We start from the raw sequence: 24,763 nt of genomic DNA, 5'->3' as shown, positions 1-24,763 counted from the left end.
TAGTGGACAGTTAAAAGAATATTCAATAGAATTTAAAATACTTATAAGAAAGACATACAGTGAAAAGTGTAAGAGTAAACATTAGGTTCTCAGTCTTTCTTTACCATTCGAATCACTAAAGCTTTGTTGAGAAAGCAATCTGTTGGTATGAGTGGCTGTGCAACCAGGCACTTTATTAAAAAATGAGCAAAAAAATGAGAATTTCATGAGGTCTCTGTACCTTAATGCGCTATAAGTATTTGTTTGAATAATGTTTTCAGAACATCAGCTGTGAATTTGATGTTATTGATGTTATAGGTGTCCTGCCATAGAAAAGAAAAAAAACTTTTCTAGTAGTTGTGTTAGATGTGGCATGATGTGTTGTGTTAGTAGCATTATGTGCCAATGGTGACCACGGACAATGGTTTTTTATCCAAAGTTTGCATGCCTGTAACTCCAGAAATAAAAGATATCCTGCCCTTTTACATACTGGATCTTAACAAACTTTCCTTTTGGCATCTTCATTTTTAAGGTTCTGTATGGTTAAGTTCCAGAGATATTAGTTTTGGAGTATGTGTGCACACACACACACACACGCACGCACACACACTTATATACATTTCTGGAGTTACGGGCATGCAAACTTCGAATAAAAAACTTGAAAAGTGCTTTGTCCTATTTTTGAATGGTCACCATTGGCACATAATGCAACAAAGATGACTAAAGTCAACTGATTTTACTAATAGACCTACCAATCTCAAAAATAACATAATGATGCTGCCATCTTTCTAATGTTATTTTTATCCTCCTGTAATTGAACTCCAAATCTTGCCGTTTTGACTCCCCTCTACAAAATAGTGGATTACTCCATAAATATATATGCTTATCTTTATTCAGAAAAAAAGTATGTAGTACGTACAGTATGATGCAAATATTACACAAATACAAGTTTATTTGTATATTAATATTTATGTTATTGTATAAATATATGTATGATATTTTATATAAAAAGTGTGAAACTATAGGATATAATATTGTAGTTAATAATCATATCTTTTATAATTTTAGGGGGGTGAGCAATGGAAAATTATAAAAAAAATTACATCTGATGTCTTATGAAACACTAAATGAAAATGTGTATTAGGGATCCACTGTAAACAAAAAACAACAACAAATGTACAAAACAACAAAACTTTAATTAACACAACGCCCTGATTCCTCTCCCCAATTCGGTCTCTGAAACACCCCACACAAGGGATTTGACATTGTCATTCCTCTTCAGTTGCTACAGGAAAAAAAGTTTGTAAGAACCTTGGATGCTGAAGCCGATCTGGGTACAAAAACACGCTGAAAACAACAAACTGATATTGACCAATGAGAAAAGACAGCAGTGAAGTCCAGCAGTATATGGATAGAACTTGAATGGTTGGATCTTTTTTTTTTTTGTATTTACAAATAAATGGATACAAGTATGAATTAGAAAGGTTCTGTCAAGCAAAATCATCCTGTTGAGTACTGAGCCATATCCAGTAGAGTCAAGCTTTAGCCTTATTTCAAGAGTCCAAAGGTGACCGAAGCTATGGGAACGCACAGAATGCATTTTCACATTGAAAACCACAACAAAACCAAACATTTTACTTATGATGGTCTCTTTCTTTCAGAAATAAGCAGAAGTATTTCTAACATCAGTGTTTCAAATGCAAAAAAAAAAAAAAAAAACCAAAGAAAGAAAGAAAAGAAATGCTCTTTGATATCATTTTGGCAGTTTAAGTCAAGTGGATGCTTCTGAAGAGGTTTTGAAAAGTATGATTCAGGGTTTGCATTAGTTTGATAACTGAGGATCAACAATTCCTTGGCATAGTTGATATTTTTACTTAATACATTTCTAAACGCTAAATTAAATCAACCTTTTGTTTTTAAAAAAACCTGAGCACCTTACACAATATGACAGCCTTACGACGACTGCCGACATGCTGACTTCAGTGTAAATTGTCAGATTGAATGCCACCTTAATGAGATTACAAAGCAAAGCAATTACAGCCACATATTTGTAATACAACAAATACAAATTCCAAAATCAGTCAAAAATTTAAATAAAAACAGAAACAGAAATACAAAACATGTTGTCATTACTGAGAAAAAAAACTGAAATTCTAAATTCTCCCGTACTAAGAAACATTAGTGGATCACAAAAAATACTTTTTAAGAAAGTGTTGTCTGTTATGCAAAGAAAATGTATAAAACATGATTGTCTATGATGAAAAAGCAGGGTTGGGAAATGAAAATCAATTCCAATTACAGAATCGGATACTTACATTTCAATTTCACCTATCAATTCTTGTGTGGGCATCTTTTATTTTTAGCTGGCGAAAAGTGGCTGCTAAACATGTATTTGTCTTTGAATCATTCCTTCAACAGATTCAGTCAAAAACACTGATTTATCAGTGAAGTAAATCTTGAGTGAGTCACTAAATCATTTCATTCATAAATTCCATGAGACTTTGTTTAGTTGTCAAATATTTTTTCTTCAGAATTGTGAGAGAACTACAACCTCCACTTAAAAAAAGTCTCAATTTATCCAGAATCGTGCAGCTCTATAGTTTGCACACAAAACCCTTAAATCGAGTCCAGTTTTTATGTCGCCGGCTGATTTTTATTCATGGTATTCAGCAGCAATTAAATGTTTTGCAAAAAGAGACAAAATGAATATGATCTAATCGAAATGTTTGAATTTTTTTAACCACACTGGAATCAAAAATGGGAATCGATAAGCAGAATCCAAATTGGAATTGATCAAAATGATACCCAATCCTATCTATAAGCACTATACATGATGCATTATTAATAATCATGGTCTTTCACAAATGTTAATTGATAAGTTGGTTATTATGAAGCTCATTGTTATTAGCTTATATTACTGGATTCTGATGCTTACGGACTTGTAAAAACTGTTTATTTGGGGTCAACAGGGCTTTTTTAAATACACCCAAAATATTAGCAAAAGGTTGTATATTCAACTTTGCTTTGGTCAAGTTTCTGACCTTTGGAATGTTGGTAATTTACTATTTAGCATCTGCTCCGAACATCAGCACCAATGTATTGTTCATCTGATATGCTACTCTTAAAAAAAACACATAGGCTACCGTCCATCCTTAAAGGGAAACATTTTCATTCCTTAATTTTAGCTGGCAAATCACGTTATGGTACTGTACTTCAGTTTTCTGATTCCATACGACTGTCTGGTATAAATCTATGATCCTTTCATTCAGATGCTGACTTGTAAAGCACTTCAATCGATCCACATATCACAAGCAAGTGTTTCATCACAGTATCACAATGGCCTTTTAAAAGGTCATTACCTCAAACGATGCAAAACACAATTTTTTTGTCACTGGAAACCCTGCATTTAAACTGAAATTAGCAACTCTCTTAAAAATATAAATAAATAAAATAGTGATGTGTCTGCGGAACACATCTGGAATTACATCTCAGTACTGACTGACAATGAACATGGTAATATTTCAAACTAAAAGTCTTTTGAGGGAAAGGGACATTTTTAAACAGAGAAATTATGAATGAAGAAAAAAAAAAACAACTAAGAATTTTTGACATTTGTTTTGGAGCACTGTATATTAAATTTTTGGATTATTTGAATCCTACTATTTTTTCCACAAATGTATGGAATCTTCTGAGTATGTAATTTAGGAATATAATCCATCCCTTTCTCTTAATTGGATGGCCCCTTTAAAAGGTAAGTACAATGACTATCAGACCAAGATGTTCCCTGCCGTCCAAAGGTGACCTCCGTTGGTGATCTTAAACACCTTGAAAGCGTGGAAACATCACTGGGTGGATTCCAATTGGTTGAAACGGTGTGTGTTTTTGTGATTGTCTGTGTATAAGTGTGTTTAAGTCTTAAATAAATAAGGTGCATCACTTATTAATAAATATCCTGCAGTTTCTCGCTGTCCCTTTCCAACAAGCTCAAGTTCAAATGTCAAACAAATCAAGCTGGCAGAGAGGGTGGGCATTTCAGTGCATACCTGGCATCACTCTTAAACGTGAGGGTGCGCATTAATGTCAGTCGATACGGTTACCACAGATAGTAAAGCGGTCAATCTCCAGCAAGTCTTTTTTGGGACTGTGTTTAAGTTCGGTATCGTCCTGAATAAGGCTTTTCTCTTCTGATTCATCTGGTGTAGTGAGGAACTGATCAGATTCGCTGGTGGGGATCTGAGGGGCGGGACATTCATCCCTTTGGGTGGGTTGAGTGGTGACTGATGCAGATACGCCCTCCTCCTCTGGCTCACCTTCAGAGGGTTATGGACACAATGGATTAGTGAGAACAAAACCTTGACTCTACAAACTATTATCAGGGATCTCTCTATTATGTGGGTCAGAAGGTGTGTTACCTGGTGGTTCGCGTGTGTGTTTGGTACGGTGGGCTCTGCTGGACACTCTGCTGGGAGCTGCAGAGGGGGGATTTTGAAACAGCTTCTCCTCCATATTTGCCTCTTTCACATACATACAGGATTTCCCCAACAACACAATACTGTTCAGCACCTTCAGGGTGATCATACTGAATAAACACACACAAACACAGGCTCAGCACAACATTCAGATCATATCCACCTTATTCTTCAACACGGAAGTAAGCCGTTTTCTGTGAATGTGCAAGACTTCCGGTTCATAAGCCGCCGTAGAGAAATAACAAGAAGAATAACAAAGTGCAGTAAATGGTAAAACTGCTTGCATTACAAACCAGTGTGTTCATAATTAAGATAATACATTAAAATAATATGGTAAGATTCACCAATTTGCAATATCAAGCAGCAAAACGAATGGTTTTGTACAGCTAAAAATAGCTGGAAGCGGATGACACCGAAAGCCAGACACATTAAATTTACAAATGGCCAAGCCCGCTCTAATGGGAAAAATAAGGTGGCTACGCAAAGAAAAATCATAGTGATGCCAAACTTTTGAAAATAAAAAGGAAAATTAAAAAAAGTTGGTCACACTTTATTTTAAGGTCTAATTCTTGCCATTAACAAACTATTAACAAAACATTCGCCTCATACTCCTAATTTACTGCTTTTTAATAGTTAGTAAAGTAGAATAAGGGATGTAGAACATGGTCATGCAGAATATGTGCTTTATAAGTACTAGTAAACAGCCAATATGTTAATAACAGGCATGCTAATAAGCAACCAGTTAATAGTGAGAATTGGTCCCTATACTGAAGTGTTACCAAAACGTTTTTTTAACAAAAAAAACTGTGAACTCATACCCCAGGTAGAAGAGCACAACACAAACAATGGACAGAGAGCCCTGGATCTTCACTGAGCTGGTCACCACCCGGATCAACTGTCAATCACATACTACATGAGTATAACTGTTACTACACATCACAGTTCCTTCATGGTAAATGGCTTTAGAAGTTTTGAAATATATAGCTAATGTAAATAAATGTCAGCTTTAAGTCACTTTAAGTGTTAAATAGAACAGTAATGCATGTTAAGAAGAGCAATGGAGCAATTATTGCAAACAATTGATTTATGTTTCTGCCTGTAAACTGTACTGTATGATAGATTTAGTATTGTGATTGTTATGAAATAAGGAGGGAGGTTACCAGTAGAGCAAGAGGAAGAGGAATGAAGCCCATCCTCCTGGACACACTGTCACTGTAGTCTGTATATGCCTGTAAAACGCACACAAAAATCAGCATCTTCTTAATAAAGCTGGACAAAATGCTCTTCAAATTAAATCAATGTAATTAGAACCATAAACAATAGACAAGACATTTGTTGAAATTAAAATTGATACATAATTTGACATATTGACAAACATTCAGGCGATTATTGCTTTATTATTGATTCTTGCTTCAAAAGGACTTCTGATATGATAAAATGAACATGCACTTACATTCTTCTGTCTGCTGCTGACCAGATCAAATGCTAAGCTCGCTCTGTATTCACTATAGACCTGCACACACACAAAATTACAAGTAATGATGACTTGCGGTTCAGTAATTCAAGAGTCAAATATTCAATTAGTAAACTAAAAGATTCAGTGAAAGATTCATTAGAATAATTCCATCAAAAAAACTCAAGTGTTCAAAAGTCTTTTCGAATAATTCATTAAAGAGCCAGTTCATAGGAGTCATTCATGTAACAGACTACTTAGATTGCGCTGTATGTTTGTGGTCCTGGCCCTTTTAGCTCATGACATTCAATTCAGACTGTAAACTCACATGGTGATGCAGAAAACACTTATCTTATAATAAATAATCTTTTCTCCACTATCTGAGCCCTGACTAACTGACAGACTGACAAAGTTAATTAATGTCAGAGGGCCGAGCAGCTTTGCATAACCACGTTCTTTAGCCATTGGCTGTTGTAGGACAGATTCACAATCCTTCCCTGTCTCATCACTTTTAAAGTCTCTGAATTAAACTTTAGTAGAAAAAACATTTGCCAAGTCTAATTCCCTTTTTTGAATGGATTCAAATTATTGCCCATTCAATAAATCAATTTATAACTATGATTCAACGACTTGTGTCAGCACTAAAAAAAGGTAACTGAGGTGTCTGTGTGGCATTTTACATATAATAGAATGTATAAAAAAAAATTAAAATTAAAAAGTAAATATTGCTTATAGCTTGTTATTTTCATAACGGTGCATATAAATTAAATTATGAAATATCACTTCAATGATAAATGTAACTTCTGCTTTAAAAGCATTATTTTTGTTTTTATTTATTTTTGTTAATGTGATTTTAACCCTTTTTTGCACATAACATAAGCCTACATGCTTACATTCACTTTATTTGTTTAATCCACATAAAAAATAGAGACAAACCGTATATGATATGAATTTTTGCTCATATCGCCCAGCCCTACATGGTACTCGTTCTTATTTGAAAGACATATTGCACAAGCACCAGTAGCACCACATATCTACAAGTAAAGTGAAAGTGAAAAAAGTGAAAGTGAAAAAAGTGAAAGTGAAGTGACATACGGCCAAGTATGGTGACCCATACTCGGAATTCGTGCTCTGCATTTTAACCCATCCAAAGTGCAAACACACACCGTGAACACACAGCAGTGGGCAGCCATTCATTCTGCGGCGCCCGGGGAGCAGTTGGGGGTTCGGTGCCTTGCTCAAGCGCACCTCAGTCGTGGTATTGAGGGTGAAGAGAGCGCTGTACATTCACTCCCCCCACCTACAATTCCTGCCAGCCCGAGACTCGAACCCGCAACCTTTGGATTACGAGTCCGACTCTCTAACATTAGGCCACGACTTCCCCAGTAGTGACAGCAGCCCTACTGGTGTTATAGGATATATAATAGTGATATCTATGAGGCCTGGTTTCATTAGCACTATAACATGCTCTCTCTCACACACACACACACACACAGGTTTTATTTATTTAACATAATAAGAGTACAATTTACATGTGAGGTTTCAACAACCAGATTCATTCACACTTATAGGATATATAATAGTGATATCTATGAGACCTGGTTTCATTAGCACAATAACATGTCGTATAACCTATAACATGCTCTCTCTCTCACACACACACACACACACACGTTTAATATAATAGGAGGAGTACAATTTACATGTGTGGTTTCAACAACCAGATTCATTCACACTTGTTCAGTTTTGTCTGGAATGCGTCTCAGACCAACTCCTGAAGTGGTTTGAGCGATCAAATTTAATAGCATTTCGGAGGGCATTTACACCTGGTCTTTTCAAAATCGGATAGCTATCTGATCAGAGAAAATGCATGAAGTGACCACCAGGTATAAACAGGCTCTAAGAATCAAGCAAATGTGTGACAGTGACAGAACAGCTTTAGACAAACTCGGCCATAAAAATCTAGCTCTCCTGAACTGACAGTACTAGAGATGATAGCAAAGAAACAACCAGATTGTAAAATCTGGCAAATGTATTCAGCAAAACCCATCCAGCTGCTAAGCAGATGTACTCCATAGACAGCCAACTTGCCCATTGCCCAAGAGGAAGCCATACCTAGTGTGGAGTGGGCTCAAACCCCTAAAGGACATTTAGAGCTTTGAGAGCTGTAAAACGGAGCTATCACATCAACAATCCAGTTAGATAGTCTCAGCTTTAAAACAGGCTGGCCTTTAGTGTGGAAGTTAAAACCTGGACTCTGAATAGCATCGAGAGCACCTTTATTTAACTCTGCAGTCACCTGCGCCAAACTCCATGCAGGATTCATGAACTGACAAAGCATGCATGTCCCCAACTCACTTATACCTGATGCGAGTGCAAGTAAGAGAACTGTCTTGAAGGTGAGCGTGTCCATAGTAGCTGACTGAAGTGGCTCGAATGGAGGGCCTGTTAGAACTCTCAGGATCAGAGCTAGATCCCAGGTTGGTACCGTGGAAGGGTAGGCAGGATTCAGCTTCTTGCACGTTTCAAGAATTTAATCACTAAATCATTCATGATATAAATCATGATTCCCAATTTTACCATGGAAAGCAGTTATAGTGTCTACATACATTTTAAGCATAGAAGTATGGCCAACATCTAAGTGCTCTAGTAGAAAAGACAGAATAACTGATAACGGACCTTGCTTCATGCAAGCTCTCTATTTATGGGCATAAGCACCTCATAGAAGCGGCTCGTCTCAGTAATAATACTCAACGTGCATTGCAGAAGTGCATCTGATGCTGGTGTGCTCCACTGAACGGCCAAACATGCAAATTCCACAACTCTGTGTTGGAGTGCCAGATTGAGCTCCCTGCTTGTGACAGAAGGTCTCTCAGTGGAATAGCCCAACAGAACAGATTTATTCGTTTCCCTGACCTTGCACAATACTTGATGTAAGAATTTTAATGGTGGGAACACATACTTAGTGTTGACTGCATAAAGGAGAATAACAGTGGATATCATATCCACTTCTTAAAATGTAACCTCCACTCTTCAACGACTATCCTCATGCCCTTGACAGCATCGCAAAGGGCTCCCCAGCCCATGCTTGATGCATCCATCGTGATAGATTTTTCATCTGAATATCTGTCCCATTATCACGCTCTGTTCATATAGAGCTGTGCTTTTCCAGGGAGCTATAACATCCAGGCATTCACGTGTCACAAAGACACACAATAGACCCGTGTACCAAGCATGAAATGGGACACAGGTTTTTAGCCAGAGCTGCAGCGGCCACATGAGAAACAGGAATAGCTGACATACTGTTGAGGCTGTAGCCATCAGCTCGAGCTGTAGAACAGCTCAAACACAAAGACCTTTTTTACTCATCACCAGCAAAAATGTCATGCAGCATCTTCCTCTTCCTCACAGGACATTCAAAAACGTTTTTCATCATTATTTGATCAACAGAAAGTTCAATAGAACCGTGTTTATTTCAAATAGAATTATTTTGTTAAATTACAAATGTCACTACTGATCAATTTCATGCACCCTTGCTGAACTTTTTAAAAAATAAAACAAAATCTTACTGACCCCAAACATTTAAACAGTAGTGTACTTAATGACAATTAGAGTTTGGTAGAAATTCTGGTTCTGAATTAAAAAAAAAATAATAATTTAATACACTATTTAATTTACCATTAAGATGCATATTGAATATGGTAAAATTGCTAGAAATTATCACAAAAAAATTGCTAGTGTCCATTTCTAGGAAAGATACTGTACGAGAGAGAGAAATGTGTGCATGTATGTGCTGTGACACTAATCTTCCAGCCTAAACTAAGCAGATCTGTCTCTAATCCCTGCCAGTATCTACACTCCTCTTTCTGTCATTACATATCTCTCTACCCCCATCCACAGTGCATTTTGCCTGCTCTGCCCCTATTTTTTCAGTTTTGTTTGAAGTGCCATTTATCTTTCATCTTATGAGCATGTCAACAGTAGAGGTGCCCTGCACAGGACAGAATGTGTGAAACCATCCCCACTGCTGGCTCTGTGTGTGCTGATAGATTTGGGTCAGTGGATCTGTCAGGGTTATCCAAGACACTGAGAGCGGTGCTGATTTTCAGACACACTCCCAAAGGAAAACTGTCTGTCTTTGTAAAGACTTCCTCTTGATTGGGACAGGTTGTTTTTTTTAGACAAGAACGAACATTCCAGAATGGGGAAGCCTTTTGGTTTAAATAGGTCATGTCATAGTTCTCAAGTTGTTTTTCTTTAGTTTATTCTAGATAAATGTATATTAGTGTCTTGTCCTTTCAATAGCATTAGGTATAGCTTACAAACCTTCCCTTTACACTAAGCCCACAATCACTACTGCATTCAAGTTACAGGATTTCATTTTTAGTTCATTCAATGTTGTTCATATTTAGTTCATATTTGAACTCAAGTTGTCTCAATATCTTAACAGAAAATTTATAGCTCAGACAGAAAGTAGTGTGTATTTTTTTAACTTTTAGGTTTTATTTAATTTTATATTATTACATATAATTATTTATGTTATTTAATTTTGTTTAATATTTCACAAAAAAATCTAAATACTAATAGAAATAGAATATTTCACAAAATTAAAGTATTAACTATTTTTGATCAATATTAGGGATGTTCCTTTTAACTGGTTAACCGTTTACTTACCAATATGAATTTTGACCAATTAATACAATCAGTTAAATGGTTTAAAGTCACTTATTTATTTATTTATTTTTTTTCAGTAATTTATCAAAATATTTTAAAAGGTTTGCTGCATGGTTAAAATAAGTTTTAATAGTAATAGTTTTTTAGAGAGAAAAACAAGTCACCTATAAGTCGCATTTTATTATTTCATTCATAAATAGGCCGATGCGAATTACAAACATAATAAACACTGTAAACATAGCTAGGCTATTTTAGTTCCCCTAACTCCACAACAAATCCTTTCAATTAACAGTAGGCTATTTAGAAAAGAACAAGAATTTAAAATGTAAGAAGCTGTAGCTATATAAACAACAAACCAAAATTAATTCATTTGTGCTAAAACGAAACTGAAACCAATGTTGGGTCTCTCGTTCAATACAAAATCAAATGTTTCCGTATTTGCGATGTATTTAAATGCCAAAATATTATTTACCTTTTATGTACGCCTACTTCACTGATGTTCCAATATCCACGTAAAACAATATGTTTTGCATAACTTCACGGCGGTACGGTGATAACGCTTAACGGCACAGATTTTACTACATATTTAAACTGGGCAGTGTGTTTTTTTCCATATGTTTGACTGATTGTTTTATTATGATAATGAACAGGCTGCATTGTCAAGGTAGAATGCGTTACTGTGTGCGCGCATGCGGCGCTGGAGCAATCACTTGATTTTTTTCCCCTTCTAACAGTGGAAGCAAGCAACTACTCCTTTTAGTCATGAAGATAATCAGAATTGTAAAAGGTTTGCTTTTATTGTGTACATTCACAATAAAACAAATCTTTGTGCTTTTGCAAAACAAGCCTAAAAAAATAGGATGCCACTTTCTGCCGTCTGGTTTCTTTTCGCACAGCACAAAAATGAACCGAAACTCTGCATAGGCTACTTGTTGCACAGTTTTTCTTTCATTTTCTTAAATTATTATTTAAGTGAAAATATATTTCTCGTATTCTCAAATTTATTCGTTATAATATATATATATATATATATATATATATATATATATATCAGTCATGGCCAAAAATATTGGCACCCTTGGTAAATGTGATCAAAGAAGGCTGTGAAAATTAATCTGCATTGTTAATCCTTTTGATCTTTTATTTAAAAAATTCACAAAAATCTAAACTTTAATTGGATAATAAGAATTTAAAATGGGTGGAAATATCATTATGAAATAACTGGTTTTCTCTAATACACATTGGCCACAATTAACATGGCCTAGTTTGTGTTTTTCTCCGCTGGCAGAAGCACTGCAGGTGCGTGATGTGATAGATATGATGACCATGTGAATCCTCATGTTCTGTTGTTTGCTGCTTTTTGCGCATGTAAAATTAATCCCCGTAAAACAAATGTTAGTATTTTTAACGGGTCACAGACACTTATTCTTTCCAATTTAATTAAATTCTAATTTAAAATAATCTTGTCGATTAACGGTTAATAATCGGTTAACGAGTGTCGGTTAGGAAAAATGAACATCCCTAATCAATATGCCAAACTTTTGATCAGTAGTGTAAATGTAACTACAAAATTTCAACATTTTGGTTCCGCTAATAATACTGGTACAATACATATTATGGTAGTTACTCAAATATTGTATCTAAAATTCTACCTTTTGAACAATACAACAATAATTTGAACTCACATCTGCTGTAATGTCATTAAACTTTGTGATGAAGGCATGTTTGACAACATCCACTGCGATCTCTGAGGCGATCACCATACAAACATCAGGAAACAATACCCATAGATGATCTATAACCAATAAACAATGATTAAAATACAAATCAATGTCGTGTATATGCACAAACTCGGAAATAAGTCAGTTGTTAACTGGATACCTGGATTCCAGGAGAACTGCTCCATGTTTCTGAGACAGACGATTAGTAAGAGTGTGTAGTTTGTAAATCTTTCTTTAATGTCTATAGTGAGAAAGAAAAAAAGGAACAGCGAGACAATATATCAGTGACAATTTAAGATAGACATGTTTACGTTTACTAATATATATATATATATATATACCTACCACTGTTGGACATTTGGAAGAGGTTGTTCTTCTCAAATTTCTTGAATACACTTCCTTTGATCTCAACAAACTATATAGAGGAAAAAAAACATACATCAATATAACCCCACAAAAGGAGGCATGAAAGTGTGTGTTCCTTCATGTAAGGTAATATACAGCAACTAAGATGCAGAAATTAAGGACATTTGTAGTGTATTTAATTTAACCAAATAAACAATGTTACCGTCAAGGCAGTTTGCTTGTACTCACATTATTGGACATCATAATGGTGAGCAGTGACTTGTTGTGTGAATTGAAAGCCACGTTCAGAGTGGTGGCCTGAACCATAATCAGAATGGCATGTAGAACTGGATTATTAATTAAGGAAAGTTGTAACCTATGACTGATTGTAATAAAGTCAAATATGAAACAAAACTTGAATTGAATTAAATAAATTAATAAATACAACTGAGCAGTTTAAGTGTAGTTAAATAGATTTCATGCAGAACTTGAAACTGTACAGTTTAATTTACTAAATCTTTAGTTTTGTATTTATTAGTGTATTCATTTTTAGTATTCATTTTACTCGCACTTTATATCAAATATATGCAAAAACATTATAAATTAATGGTAATTATAATTGTATTTATTTAAATTCTTAGTATGAATATTTAATTATTCACATTTATATAAAATGATCTTTATTTACATCTAAAGATGACTATTTGGCATTTGAAACAAAGCAAGTGTGAAGGATACAGACGTAGAGAACAGCCATGAAGAAATGTGGGATGACTCCTATATGAGCTCTTTTTCTCTCTTTAGGTTCAGTGGCAGTCCAGTACAAAGCATCCAGAATATCCTGACCGAAAGATGAAAACAAGCGATCTGCCACCTAGAGGAGAAACAGAGAGTGTTCATTCAACTACTGCTAATATAATAGCAACAAATGTTAGTGTTGTGATACTGTACCTCCAGCATGTTGTAGATGATGTAGAGTTTTATGACAGACTGACCCCGGATCAGGTGGTACATCATGGAGTAATCCACATAATCCATCATGAAATAACACAGAACCATGATGAAACCCTTCAGAACATCACACACCTGAGCAGGCTGCAAGATACGAGATCCACTGCACACACACACACACGAGAAAAAAACATCTTCAGGTTAAATTGGCTCCATAGACATTACACAATGGAAGAGTAACTAATTATAATCACACAAAGCAGGTCTTCTGTTAGATCTTCATCCACACACAGCCACACTGGGTTAGTGACATTGTGTCACACACTCAGTGCTACATGCATCATGCTAAACACATGACTTGTGCTAGGGAAAGATCAGCAGTGTAAATGTACCCAAACACATACATAGCATTAAAATATTTAGTATATTTTAACTGAAACAGTTAATTTATTCTAAACTGTTTTTATAATTTTATATAAGTAATTTAAAAAATAATTGAAATATTTACAAAGACTAAGTGTAATTATTTTCTCTAAAAACAATTCCATTACAAGTTTTACTAAATGATCCGATGCACCATTAAATATAAAACAATTCATGAGTGATTATTTTGGTATGACACATAATTATTTACAAAAATATGCTAAAATCACAAAATGTCATTAGAAAGACCAAGAGCAGCAATCCATTGTTTTGGATTATTGACAAAAACAATATAACAAGCTTTAACACTGACAGGCTCAAGAACTGGATGTAGACAGCTATTTACAATAGCTGTCAAAAAAATGCAGATTTGATTATGTCAATTGATTGAAGTGCCTGGCGGGTAGAGCATGTGCACTGGTATTTTTGTATAAATGACCTGAGCTCTTTATAAGAAAAAAAAAAAAAACCCACAATGTTACAAAACATTTCTATTTTAAATACATGCTGTTCTTTTGAATATTCTATTGTCATGGTTTCCACAAAAATAAATTGGCAGAACTATTGATAATAAGAAATGTTTATTGAGCACCAAATCTTTAGAGCATTAGAACGGCTTTATATATAAAAAAAAATTATTTTAAATGTATTGAAATACAAAAATTATATTAGTTTGGAATTTAGCATTCTGTTTTTACTATATATTTTTTTATCAAACAGATGCATGAGCATGAGAGTACCTTTTAGGAAAAATAAAAAATTTTAATCGACCCCAAACTTCTAAATGACAGTGTATTTTAATATACTACTACTAAGTGTTTGTTACTAAACAAAATGCACTCAGTGTTAGTATTTACACTGGGGTGCTAACTGTATGTATAACTATTTACTCTAACTGTAAATAGAATCTACATTCCTTTAAACATAATTGGCTTCTGCCAATAATATTTTGTACAAGAAATGACATATATTAGGTATTGTAATGCATGCACTGAATGTAATTTACTGAAGTTTCATTATCAGATGCATTTTACAACCCCGTTTACAATATATTGCATTATTATAAAATTGCATTAAGTATTGTTTCTCCTCCTATCACAGCATTCACTTGTTGAAAATGACCACACTGCCATCCTGTGACCGATCATGCAAGTACACCCTGAACACTGAAAGAAGAACAGGAGAATTCTGGGAACGATCTCAGATGATTTTAGTAGTCCAGGGTGAAATCAAAGCACAACAGTGTAAAATTAGACAGCTATGGCAACTGAAGCCTAGTGTGTGTGTGTGTGTGTATGAATGTGTGTTTGAACACAGCCGCTGCAATCATACCAGCACGGGTGTGTGTGCTTAAAGCAGCTGCAGACATTTTTTCTGCATACCTGCTCTTTTTGCAGTAGGGGCATATACTAGCCCTGCAGGCAGAAGAATATACAGTGAACAGCAGCTACACCTATATGAACAATCATTTTGGGCTTAGGTGTGTGTGGGTATTCATATGTAATAACACTAAAAGAAAAAGTTGGACAGCTCAGATGTTTCAACCTGTTAAATTATCAGAATATTATGAAAGTACTACTTTTGGGAATATTCCTCCAAGCATATCCTGAGAACAGCGTGTATATTACCTGAGGCCGCAGCAGGGCAGTGTCAGCAGTCTGATCAGGGCCAGCAGCACTCTGAGGGGCAGCAGAGTGAACACGTACAGAAACACATCCAGACACAGGAAAAACCCAAACATCATCAGCTACAGAGATAAAATGAGAGAGATCAGGGATGTCCTGGATGTAGTATGTTGTAAAGCTCCAATATTACTAAAAAGCACCATTAAGTTAATAATAATAATAGTAGTAGATAAAACTTGCCATTGGTAACTTAATAGTTGCTGGTAGCCATTAACTTCTATAGTACTTTTTTTATTCCATATTATTCAAGTCAATGGCTACCAGCAACTGTTTGGTTACCAACATTCTTCAAAATATCTTATTTTATGTTTAACAGAAGAAAGGCATTCATAGGTTTGGGACAATTGGATTTTATTATTGAATGAACTATCCATTTAAGAACCCTGACATAAAAACACACACACACATATACATATACATACATATATATATATATATATATATATATATATATATATATATATATATATATATATATATATATATATATATATATATATATGCATATACATACAGTGGTGTGAAAAAGTGTTGGCTGATTTTACATTTTTTTGCATGTTTGTCACACTTTAATGTTTCAGATCAAACAAATTTAAATATTAATCAAAGATAACACAAGAAAATGCAACATGCAGTTTTTGAATGACGTTTTTTATAATGAAAGGACAACAAAATCCAAACCCACATGGCCCTGTGTGAAAAAGTGGTTGCCCCCTAAACCTAATAACTGGTTGGGCCACCCTTAGCAGCAACAATAGCAATCAAGCGTTTGCGATAACTTGCAATGAGTCTGTTACAGCGCTGTGGAGGAATTTTGGCCCACTCATCTTGGCAGAATTGTTGTAATGCAGCCACATTGGAGGGTTTCGAGCATGAACTTTTTAAGGTCATGCCACAGCATCTCAATAGGATTCAGGTCAGGACTTTGACTCCAAAATCTTAATTTCACGAGTTCACACTTACATATATTTAGCATGAGCTACGTAATGCGTATTTGGCGAGTATGGTAATACGTAGTTGGCCTGCTGTCCTGGGGGAAGGGCTCTGAGCTCGGGAATGGCCCGAACCCAGAGTATCCCCCCGTGGTATGGTGAGAAGTTAGTGATATTGGTGGAGGGATGCTGATAGACCGTCAAATGAGTGGAGTTATGTCAGCTGTATTTATATCCGTGAGTTGATTGACTTGATTACGTGCCACTTGTGTTTAATTAGGCTAAGTATCTGACGTCCTCCTCCCGAACTTTGTTAATAAAACATAATTTTGTTTTTCTTCAGCCATTCTGAGGTGAATTTGCTGGTGTGTTTTGGATCATTGTCCTGCTGCAGAACCCAAGCTCGCTTCAGCTTGAGGTCACGAACAGATGGCCGGACATTGTCCTTCGGGATTTTTTGGTAGACAGCTGAATTCATGGTTCCATTTAACACAGCAAGTCTTCCAGGTCCTGAAGCAGCCCCAGACCATCACACTACCACCACCATATTTTACTGTTGGTATGATGTTCTTTTTCTGAAATGCTGTGTTACTTTTACGCCAGATGTAATGGGACACACACCTTCCAAAAAGTTAAACTTTTGTCTAATCAGTCCACAGAGTATTTTCCCAAAAGTCTTGGGGATCATCAAGATGTTTCCTGCCAAAACTGAGACGAGCCTTTACGTTCTTTTTGCTCAGCAGCAGTTTTCGTCTTGGAACTCTGCCATGCAGGCCATTTTTGCCCAGTCTCTTTCTTATGGTGGAGTCATGAACACTGACCTTAACTGAGGCAAGTGAGGCCTGCAGTTCTTTAGATGTTGTTGTGGGGTCTTTTGTGACCTCTTGGATGAGTCGCCGCTGCGCTCTTGGGGTAATTTTGGTTGGCCGGCCACTCCTGGGAAGGTTCACCACTGTTCCATGTTTTCACCATTTGTAGATAATGGCTCTCACTGTGGTTCGCTGGAGTCCCAACGCTTTAGAAATTGCTTTATAACCTTTTCCAGACTGATAGATCTCAATTACTTACTTTCTAATTTGTTCCTGAATTTCTTTGGATCTCAACATGATTTGTAGCTTTTGAGGATCTTTTGGTCTACTTTACTTTGTCAGACAGGTCCTATTTAAGTGATTTCTTGATTGCGAACAGGTGTGGCAGTAATCAGGCCTGGGTGTGGCTTGCCCCCTGGGGGGGGGGGGCAAACACTTTTTCACACAGGGCCACGTGGGGTGGGTTTGGAAAAAAAACCCTTCCTTTAAAAACTGCATGTTGTGTTTACTTGTGTTATCTTTGATTAATATTTAAATTTGTTTGATGATCTGAAACATTACAGTGTGACAAACATGCAATAAAATAAAAAAAATCAGAAAGGGGGCCAACACTTTTTCACACCACTGTACATCATTATTTTTCCATTTCTGTTTGGTTGCAGATAAATCAAACATCAGGTTTAATGCACAGAGTAATAAAGGATACTGTACAGAAGAGATGAGTGCATGTAAGCGTGTATGGACTATGCATTTGTGTTTGGTACCTTCTCCAGTTCTTTTGGAATACGCAGGCAGGTATAGACCCTCTCTCTCCGCTCAGTGTATTTGGCCTCATTGTGTTCCAGAAAATATCCTCTAGTCAACTCAGCACTAATAAACCTTACAAGAGAGAGATCTGCACACAAATAAACACACACATGAATGTGTACTCCAAAACAATGAAACCATTTTACTCATTATTTAGCACTATCCAGTAAACACAGACATGTAAAGGATAGAAGCTCAAAACCTGTGTGTGTGTGTGTGTGTGTGTTTGTGTGTGAGAAAAAGAGGTTGAATAAACAAGTGTCCCAGCATTAACTGCTGCTCATGTCTTTCATATGCACATAGCAAATAAACATGTACCATTATAAAATACAGAGAGTTACAGTGGTAACCTAAAGTGGGTTTCAGAAGTCTCCTCTAGTGAAAATGCTGTAATAAATAATTATTTAAGATTTTAGAATTTAGTTTTCCAATATAAGATATTTTACATTTTAAAAAATTTGCTAATTAAAATTTGTATATTAGCAATTTACTTTGAACTGTGCTATATTTTTATGCCTGTTTTTAATTGAATGTTTATTTAGTATGTTGTTTTCATTGACACTTATAATGCAATAATGCAGAAAGGTCAAAACAAAGCCAAATGAAAAACAAAAGGGGTGTTCATTTAAATAATTCATTGTTCTTTATTTTACATTTAAAACTTCAAACTTTGTTTAAAGATAGAATTAAAATTTAAATGCCAGCTTTTCTAGATCATTGTACAAACCTTAGAACTGATTTAAGCAATCTTCTCACAAAAGCTCAATAAGCAAATTTTCTTTGTATTATGTTCATAATATTAAAGCAGTAAAAGATTTGGTAACACTGCTTGATTTACAGCAGAGCAGATCAGTGACATAAATGTTCTATTTAAGCAGAACAGAAAGTACTGGACTGTTTTTAGGGCATGTTTATGTTGACCTAAGGCCAAATGTGTTGTGATAAGGGCAAGACAGATGAACAGCACACATTGTGAATGAGTTCTTTGGCCAACACACACATTACTTGAGGATGAACTCAGTAAATGGGAAAACAAACAGAGAGTGGCCAGAAAGAGCGAGAGAGCTACAGAGATAACAGCTTCTCTTGTGTGTGTAAGTGTCTTATAACTGGGTTGTATGACAAAGTGACTAAGTGTATCTTCCAATGAACATAACTTCATGACAACCTCTAAAAGCTTGTGACAAGAAGACCTTAGCAAAAGTAAAAAAGAACAGAGAAAAGAGGCCCTCGGTTTCATATATTATGTCCATTTAAAATGAGGCAGCTTGGATAAATTGAAAGCCTTAAATAAATAAATTGCATAGACTTGAAGTATCACTTGAGATTTTAAGTTCACATTTAAATAATTTAACAACATATTTGCATTTGGATGTTGCTTTATGGTCACATGACGTGCAGATAAACAACTAAAATGTTTTGATTTTGATTGTTTTCTATTAAAATAATTTATTTATTTTACATTTTCATGATATAATTATTAGCTTTTCATCTATTCACAACTCCCTGGAGTTTCTTCATGAATCCCAGTTTAATTATATCCATAATTACTCTGTTGACCCTACTCCTAACTTAACTGTACCATAAAACCTGTCCCTAACCTTTATTGTTTGCTACCTCGACACCAGCAAAAGTGTATTGCAATACGTGTACACAATATGTACATTGCACCTATCATTTTTTATTTTATTTTACTTTTTATGACATATGTGCATAGCAGTAAAAGACACCTAATATTAAGTGTAACTCATAATTTCTACTTTTTTCAGCAGGAACCCTGCTTTATACTAAATTGCATTAATAACCCATTAACATACCAGTGATTCATGCACATTCATAAATGAATATGATATCTCTAAATATGCATGTTAAACATGATCTATAAACATTGCCGTTAATAAGGTTAATAATTAGAGTTACTGTTCCTAAGCAGCTTCGTGTAAACAGATCTATGACACACCAGCTTTATCCTCAACACTAGAAATGTTATTAAATTAATCTAAGATTTAATTTCCCTTCGTTTGTTGAATAAATACCAATGCAAAAACATAATGATGGTGATGACTTCGGGATAGAAGTTGATGCAGCTAAGGTCTTTATTTACATCTTCACACCTAATCAGCTGTTTTGAGCCTCACTAAAGTTAGTCTCATTATACAAGAGGCTGAATGTGTCACATGAGCCACACTGTTATTTATGGTACCTTAAATAAACCGAGAGAAGCTGAACTATCTGATCATAGATAAGATAAATAAGCTCTAGTGACTGATGATGCTTCAGACTGTATTGATGCATTGAGCTCTATGTGTGTGTCTGTATTTAAACGAGCCTGGTAGTGAGCTGCCCACCAAACGTTTATATCAAACACTGTTTACCAAGACCATCATAACGTGTTTGTTATGATGCCCATACTAGGTTGAAAACAGTGTTTGCAGCGCACAGAGCCGCTGTCTGTCACTCTTACCTGACACATTGCTCTTTCTCTCTTTGTATTTCGCCTTCCTCTCGTAAAATCCCAGAGTTTCTGTAAGGTCTGACGCAGTGGCTTGTTTCTCCGTCTTTCTGACGCCGCTGAAGAGTCGTTTCTCTCTCTCCTTATCCTCATTTTCAGTCTCGTTTTCGTCCGCAAGACCAGCAGCTACTGAGTCCGCCATCTTCCCCGCAGACACAACATTCAGGCGTCACGGCATACGCCACTAAACATGACTACAATTCCCATAATGCAGCTGGTTAATATCATACACGCGCAAGAAACCCCTTTAAAATATGTTTAATGATTTGAACCTTCTTATATCTGTTTTGACAGTTCTTGGGTGATAGAAACATTAAGAAATATAGTAACATTAAAATATGGATTTAGGGTGTATTTAGAGGTAACGTTACTTAAGAATCCACGTTCAATATCGGATTATGTGAAAAAACAAAACGACTTCTCACAAAAACAACAACAACAGCAACAACAACAACAAAGGCACATAGACTCCAGGGCTGAACATTAACGCTTCATAATGCCAGACAAGTAACATGATTAAAACATTACTAACCAAAAATAACTATGTAAACACCCAAACGCAAGTATTATTCTGATTTTATTACATTTATAGTAAGTGGCGAATAGTGGATATATCTGCTGTATATAAGGAGAAATTATATATAATTATATTTTCCATGAGAAATCAAAACACGCAACACTAACAAACTCAGCATACTGAGGTAAAAATTAGGCTCAGCATATAGGAAAGTTTTTATATTTAAAATACAGTTAGTTTGGCAACATCACTTAACGTTGTCACCATTACGACTGTTTAATAGTTCTACAAACAGTTAAATTAGCAAATACAATAATATTAGGTGACTTACATTTTTGGCGGAACCACAGCGCATCTCAAAGCAACCATCCGATTCATTGCTGAATGATTCAGTGTTCGAATCGAATCGGAGTCAAAGTTTCATTAGCCCATGCATAAACATCTGATGATTCAGCCGTTTGAACGAATCGTTTGAATTAATCATTTGAATCATAGACATAATATAAATAAATAAATAAAAATAAATAAATAAAATAAATCTTTATGTCTATGATTTGAATGACTCACTCATTAAACGGTCACTACTGGCGTTTTATTTCCTCCATCATTTCTTGTTTGTATATTCAAAAATTTGTTTTAAAAGGATCTCATAATTTAATGTAGTTGTATTTTTCAGTGTAAATTATTTCATTTGATAATCTATAGATAATAACAATCACATTGTTATAATTGAAATTATAGATCAAATGTAAGAATTAAAAAAATGAAAGTTAATGAGATTAGTGGAAAAAAAATCCCTCTATAAAGGTAAAAAAAAAAAAATCCCTTGGATAAAATATAAAAAAACATGCAGGTTTATAGCCTATGTCACAGCTGATAGAAAACCGATGATAATATTGCATTAGAATAAATCATATTTGCAAACACACACACACACACACACACACAATACATATATATTTCCATTTTCCTCATTTGTAAGTCACTTTGCTTAGCCCAGTCAGGTGTGCCGTGAAAAATTATCCATACTTCATATCTCTATTATACTTCGACATTATTATTTTAAATCAGAGGGTTTTAAAATGTTTAACCAATTCCAATCATTAAAAAAAGCTTGTCAGTAAAACTTCCTAATGCCATTGGAAACAGATCTCCGCTTTTTCTCAATGCAAGGGTAAATAAATCAGTGGCGTAACTTTGCTTTGAAAAGTGGTGGGGACACCGCACAAAACGTTTTGCTATTTGTTTATTTAATAACCGAATTTACTTGGGGACTGAGTTCAGAGTTGGGAATGCACTTAATTTCCACACATGCATCACATTCACAAATATGTCTATAAACATCCAAATAAGCAAAACGTAACATTCACAATGTGGAACAACTTGCTAAAAGGACAACTTGCTAAAAGTAGGTGTGATCAATGCACGCGCTGAACGAAGAATCAACATTACGTCAAGAGTCAAGACAAGCCCACAAAATGTTTCCTCATCCAATCAAATAATTTAACCAATCCTGAACTACGCAAAACCTTGTGTAAAACATGAATGAGAGTTCATTTGTGTTTGAAATAGTTAAACTACCTTTATTAATTAAATAATTAAATAAATGAAACGTTTTGACGAATCTTTTTTTTATGACGTTTTTATAAAAGCTCTATTTTTTCCTCCCCCACCCCACATGTAAAGGCTAGTTAACGGTAAATGTTGCTACCTATAGCATAAGTGTTAAAACATCAACAAAATGTCCAAAAGAAAGTGTGGAAGTGATATAAGAAGCTTTTTAGTGAAGCAGCCACGCACAGTAAAGGCCATTGCACACTGAGTCCGAATTTTTCGTCCGAAATTTTCGCACGTTGAAAAATAAATACGACCTCACGTTGTCAATCACGTTTGCACACTGCCTCCGAAATTGTCGTCCGTCAAAAAAAATCGGATCGGGTTCGATTTTTTGCGTTTTTCGCATCCGTATAAAGCATTTTGAGATGCTTTGAGAAGGTGTTTTGACCATTCAGAGCCACCGTACAAGCGAAAGCCAAAATCCAAAATGGTGTCAGACAAATTAATACACTTCGTCTTGCAGCACAGAGCACTTTATGACAAACAAATTGCGGAATACAAAGATACAGAATATAAAGAACTGCTGTTGCCTATTTTTTTATGCCTGGCGCGCACCTTTCCGATGCCGCAGTTCGGGGCGTGTGTGTGTGTGTCTGTGTGTGTGTGTATCCATACCTCAGACAGTCTCTGTTCAGGATAAATTGGTTCACGGAAATTGGTGGTCTTCTTTTTAATATGTGGATTCAGTATCGCTAGCAAAGTATCAAACTGAGGCACTGACATCCTGAAATAAACTTTGAATCTCTCGGGATAATCCCGCAGCTCTTTGATAAGGAGGTGGAACTCTCCTTCCTCTCTGCGCAATCTAAGGATTGGATGGACCCAATATTTCCTTTTTCTTTTTCTTTTTTTAAAAAGGGAGAGGCCAACAAAACCATCCTCACTGCTTGAAGACATTTTGTATAGTTTTGCGAATTCTTTCGCAACGGATTAATTAAAACGCATTGGACTCAGTGTGCAAGGTCTCTGTGCGTGACGAATTTTTAAGATTGCGAATGCGAAAAAACTCAGTGTGCAGAGACCTTAAGACTAAAATACAGTATTAACATTGTAGACTACAAATAAATTTTAAAAGAGGTACAGGATCTGTAGACTAATTAATTATAGGGAAAGGAAACTACATATCCCATGACGCATATCGCGTATCTCGCGATAGTTTCACAACGAGACTTAATATTCATCTTTGAGGATGTTGAAAAGCTTCTGACCGGCGGAAAAAAATTGTTAAATGAATGAATTAGATTATGAAGAGTGACGATTTGTAGATGGTGCTTTTCCTTTAATACATACCTTACGCAATCTATTTTTCAGATACTTTTTAAAAGTGGTGGGGACAATATCGAGCCTGGTAAAAAGTGGTGGGGACATGTCCCACCCGTAAATTACGCCTATGAAATAAATAATAACTGATGTTTGAATAGTACAGTGTTTTCTTTGCTCAGCAGGCTCGTCCAGGACGGGCCAGGCCCCCCATTGCCCTTACTAAGTGCAAATGTGTGTGTATATATATATATATATATATATATATATATATACAGTATATAAGCTCGATACCATAGAGCCCCCCCACATAACAAATCCCTGCTTATGCACACTCGAGCACAACTGATCGAAACAGCCAGAACAGAAACACAACTTCGTATCGTCAAAATAATAATACATAATATAATAGAAATTCACAAATGTTAAAAGGGAAGTTCACCCAAAAATGAAAATTATGTCAGTCAAAATTATTTTTGCTTCTTTTTTTGTTTTTGGAAGTCAATGGTCACCAATACTGTTTTCTTTCCAACATTTCTCAAAATGTATTTTTATGTTTTACAGAAGAACGACAAACGTTTGGAACAACATGGGACGAATAAATGATGA

General features: G+C 35.3%; 1 protein-coding gene across 2 annotated transcripts; it reads right to left on the bottom strand.

Moving 5' to 3' along the window:
- Positions 1 to 1,155: 1,155 nt before the first annotated feature.
- On the bottom strand, positions 1,156 to 20,925 carry LOC306873448 (transmembrane anterior posterior transformation protein 1 homolog). 2 transcript variants are annotated; one of them, XM_079422749.1, is made up of 15 exons: positions 20,713 to 20,911; positions 18,206 to 18,336; positions 15,644 to 15,762; positions 15,398 to 15,430; positions 13,593 to 13,755; positions 13,380 to 13,515; positions 12,891 to 12,988; positions 12,642 to 12,711; positions 12,457 to 12,537; positions 12,261 to 12,370; positions 5,902 to 5,961; positions 5,609 to 5,677; positions 5,267 to 5,343; positions 4,392 to 4,558; positions 1,156 to 4,289 (listed from the first exon to the last, which is right to left on the bottom strand). In XM_079422749.1, the coding sequence occupies exons 1-15, from the start codon at positions 20,900 to 20,902 to the stop codon at positions 4,060 to 4,062; spliced, it is 1,734 nt and encodes a 577-aa protein (XP_079278875.1). In that variant the 5' UTR covers positions 20,903 to 20,911; the 3' UTR covers positions 1,156 to 4,059. The 2 variants fall into 2 exon arrangements, with proteins under 2 accessions (XP_079278875.1, XP_079278876.1); XM_079422750.1 differs by lacking the exon at positions 15,398 to 15,430 and having other exon boundaries at positions 20,713 to 20,925.
- Between the last annotated feature and the right edge of the window lie 3,838 nt (positions 20,926 to 24,763).

This window comes from Barbus barbus (assembly GCF_936440315.1).
Source record: "Barbus barbus genome assembly, chromosome: 8".
Lineage (NCBI taxonomy): Eukaryota > Metazoa > Chordata > Actinopteri > Cypriniformes > Cyprinidae > Barbus > Barbus barbus.
The sequence above is the reverse complement of the archived record's forward strand: the minus strand, read 5'-3'. Positions and strand labels throughout refer to the sequence as shown.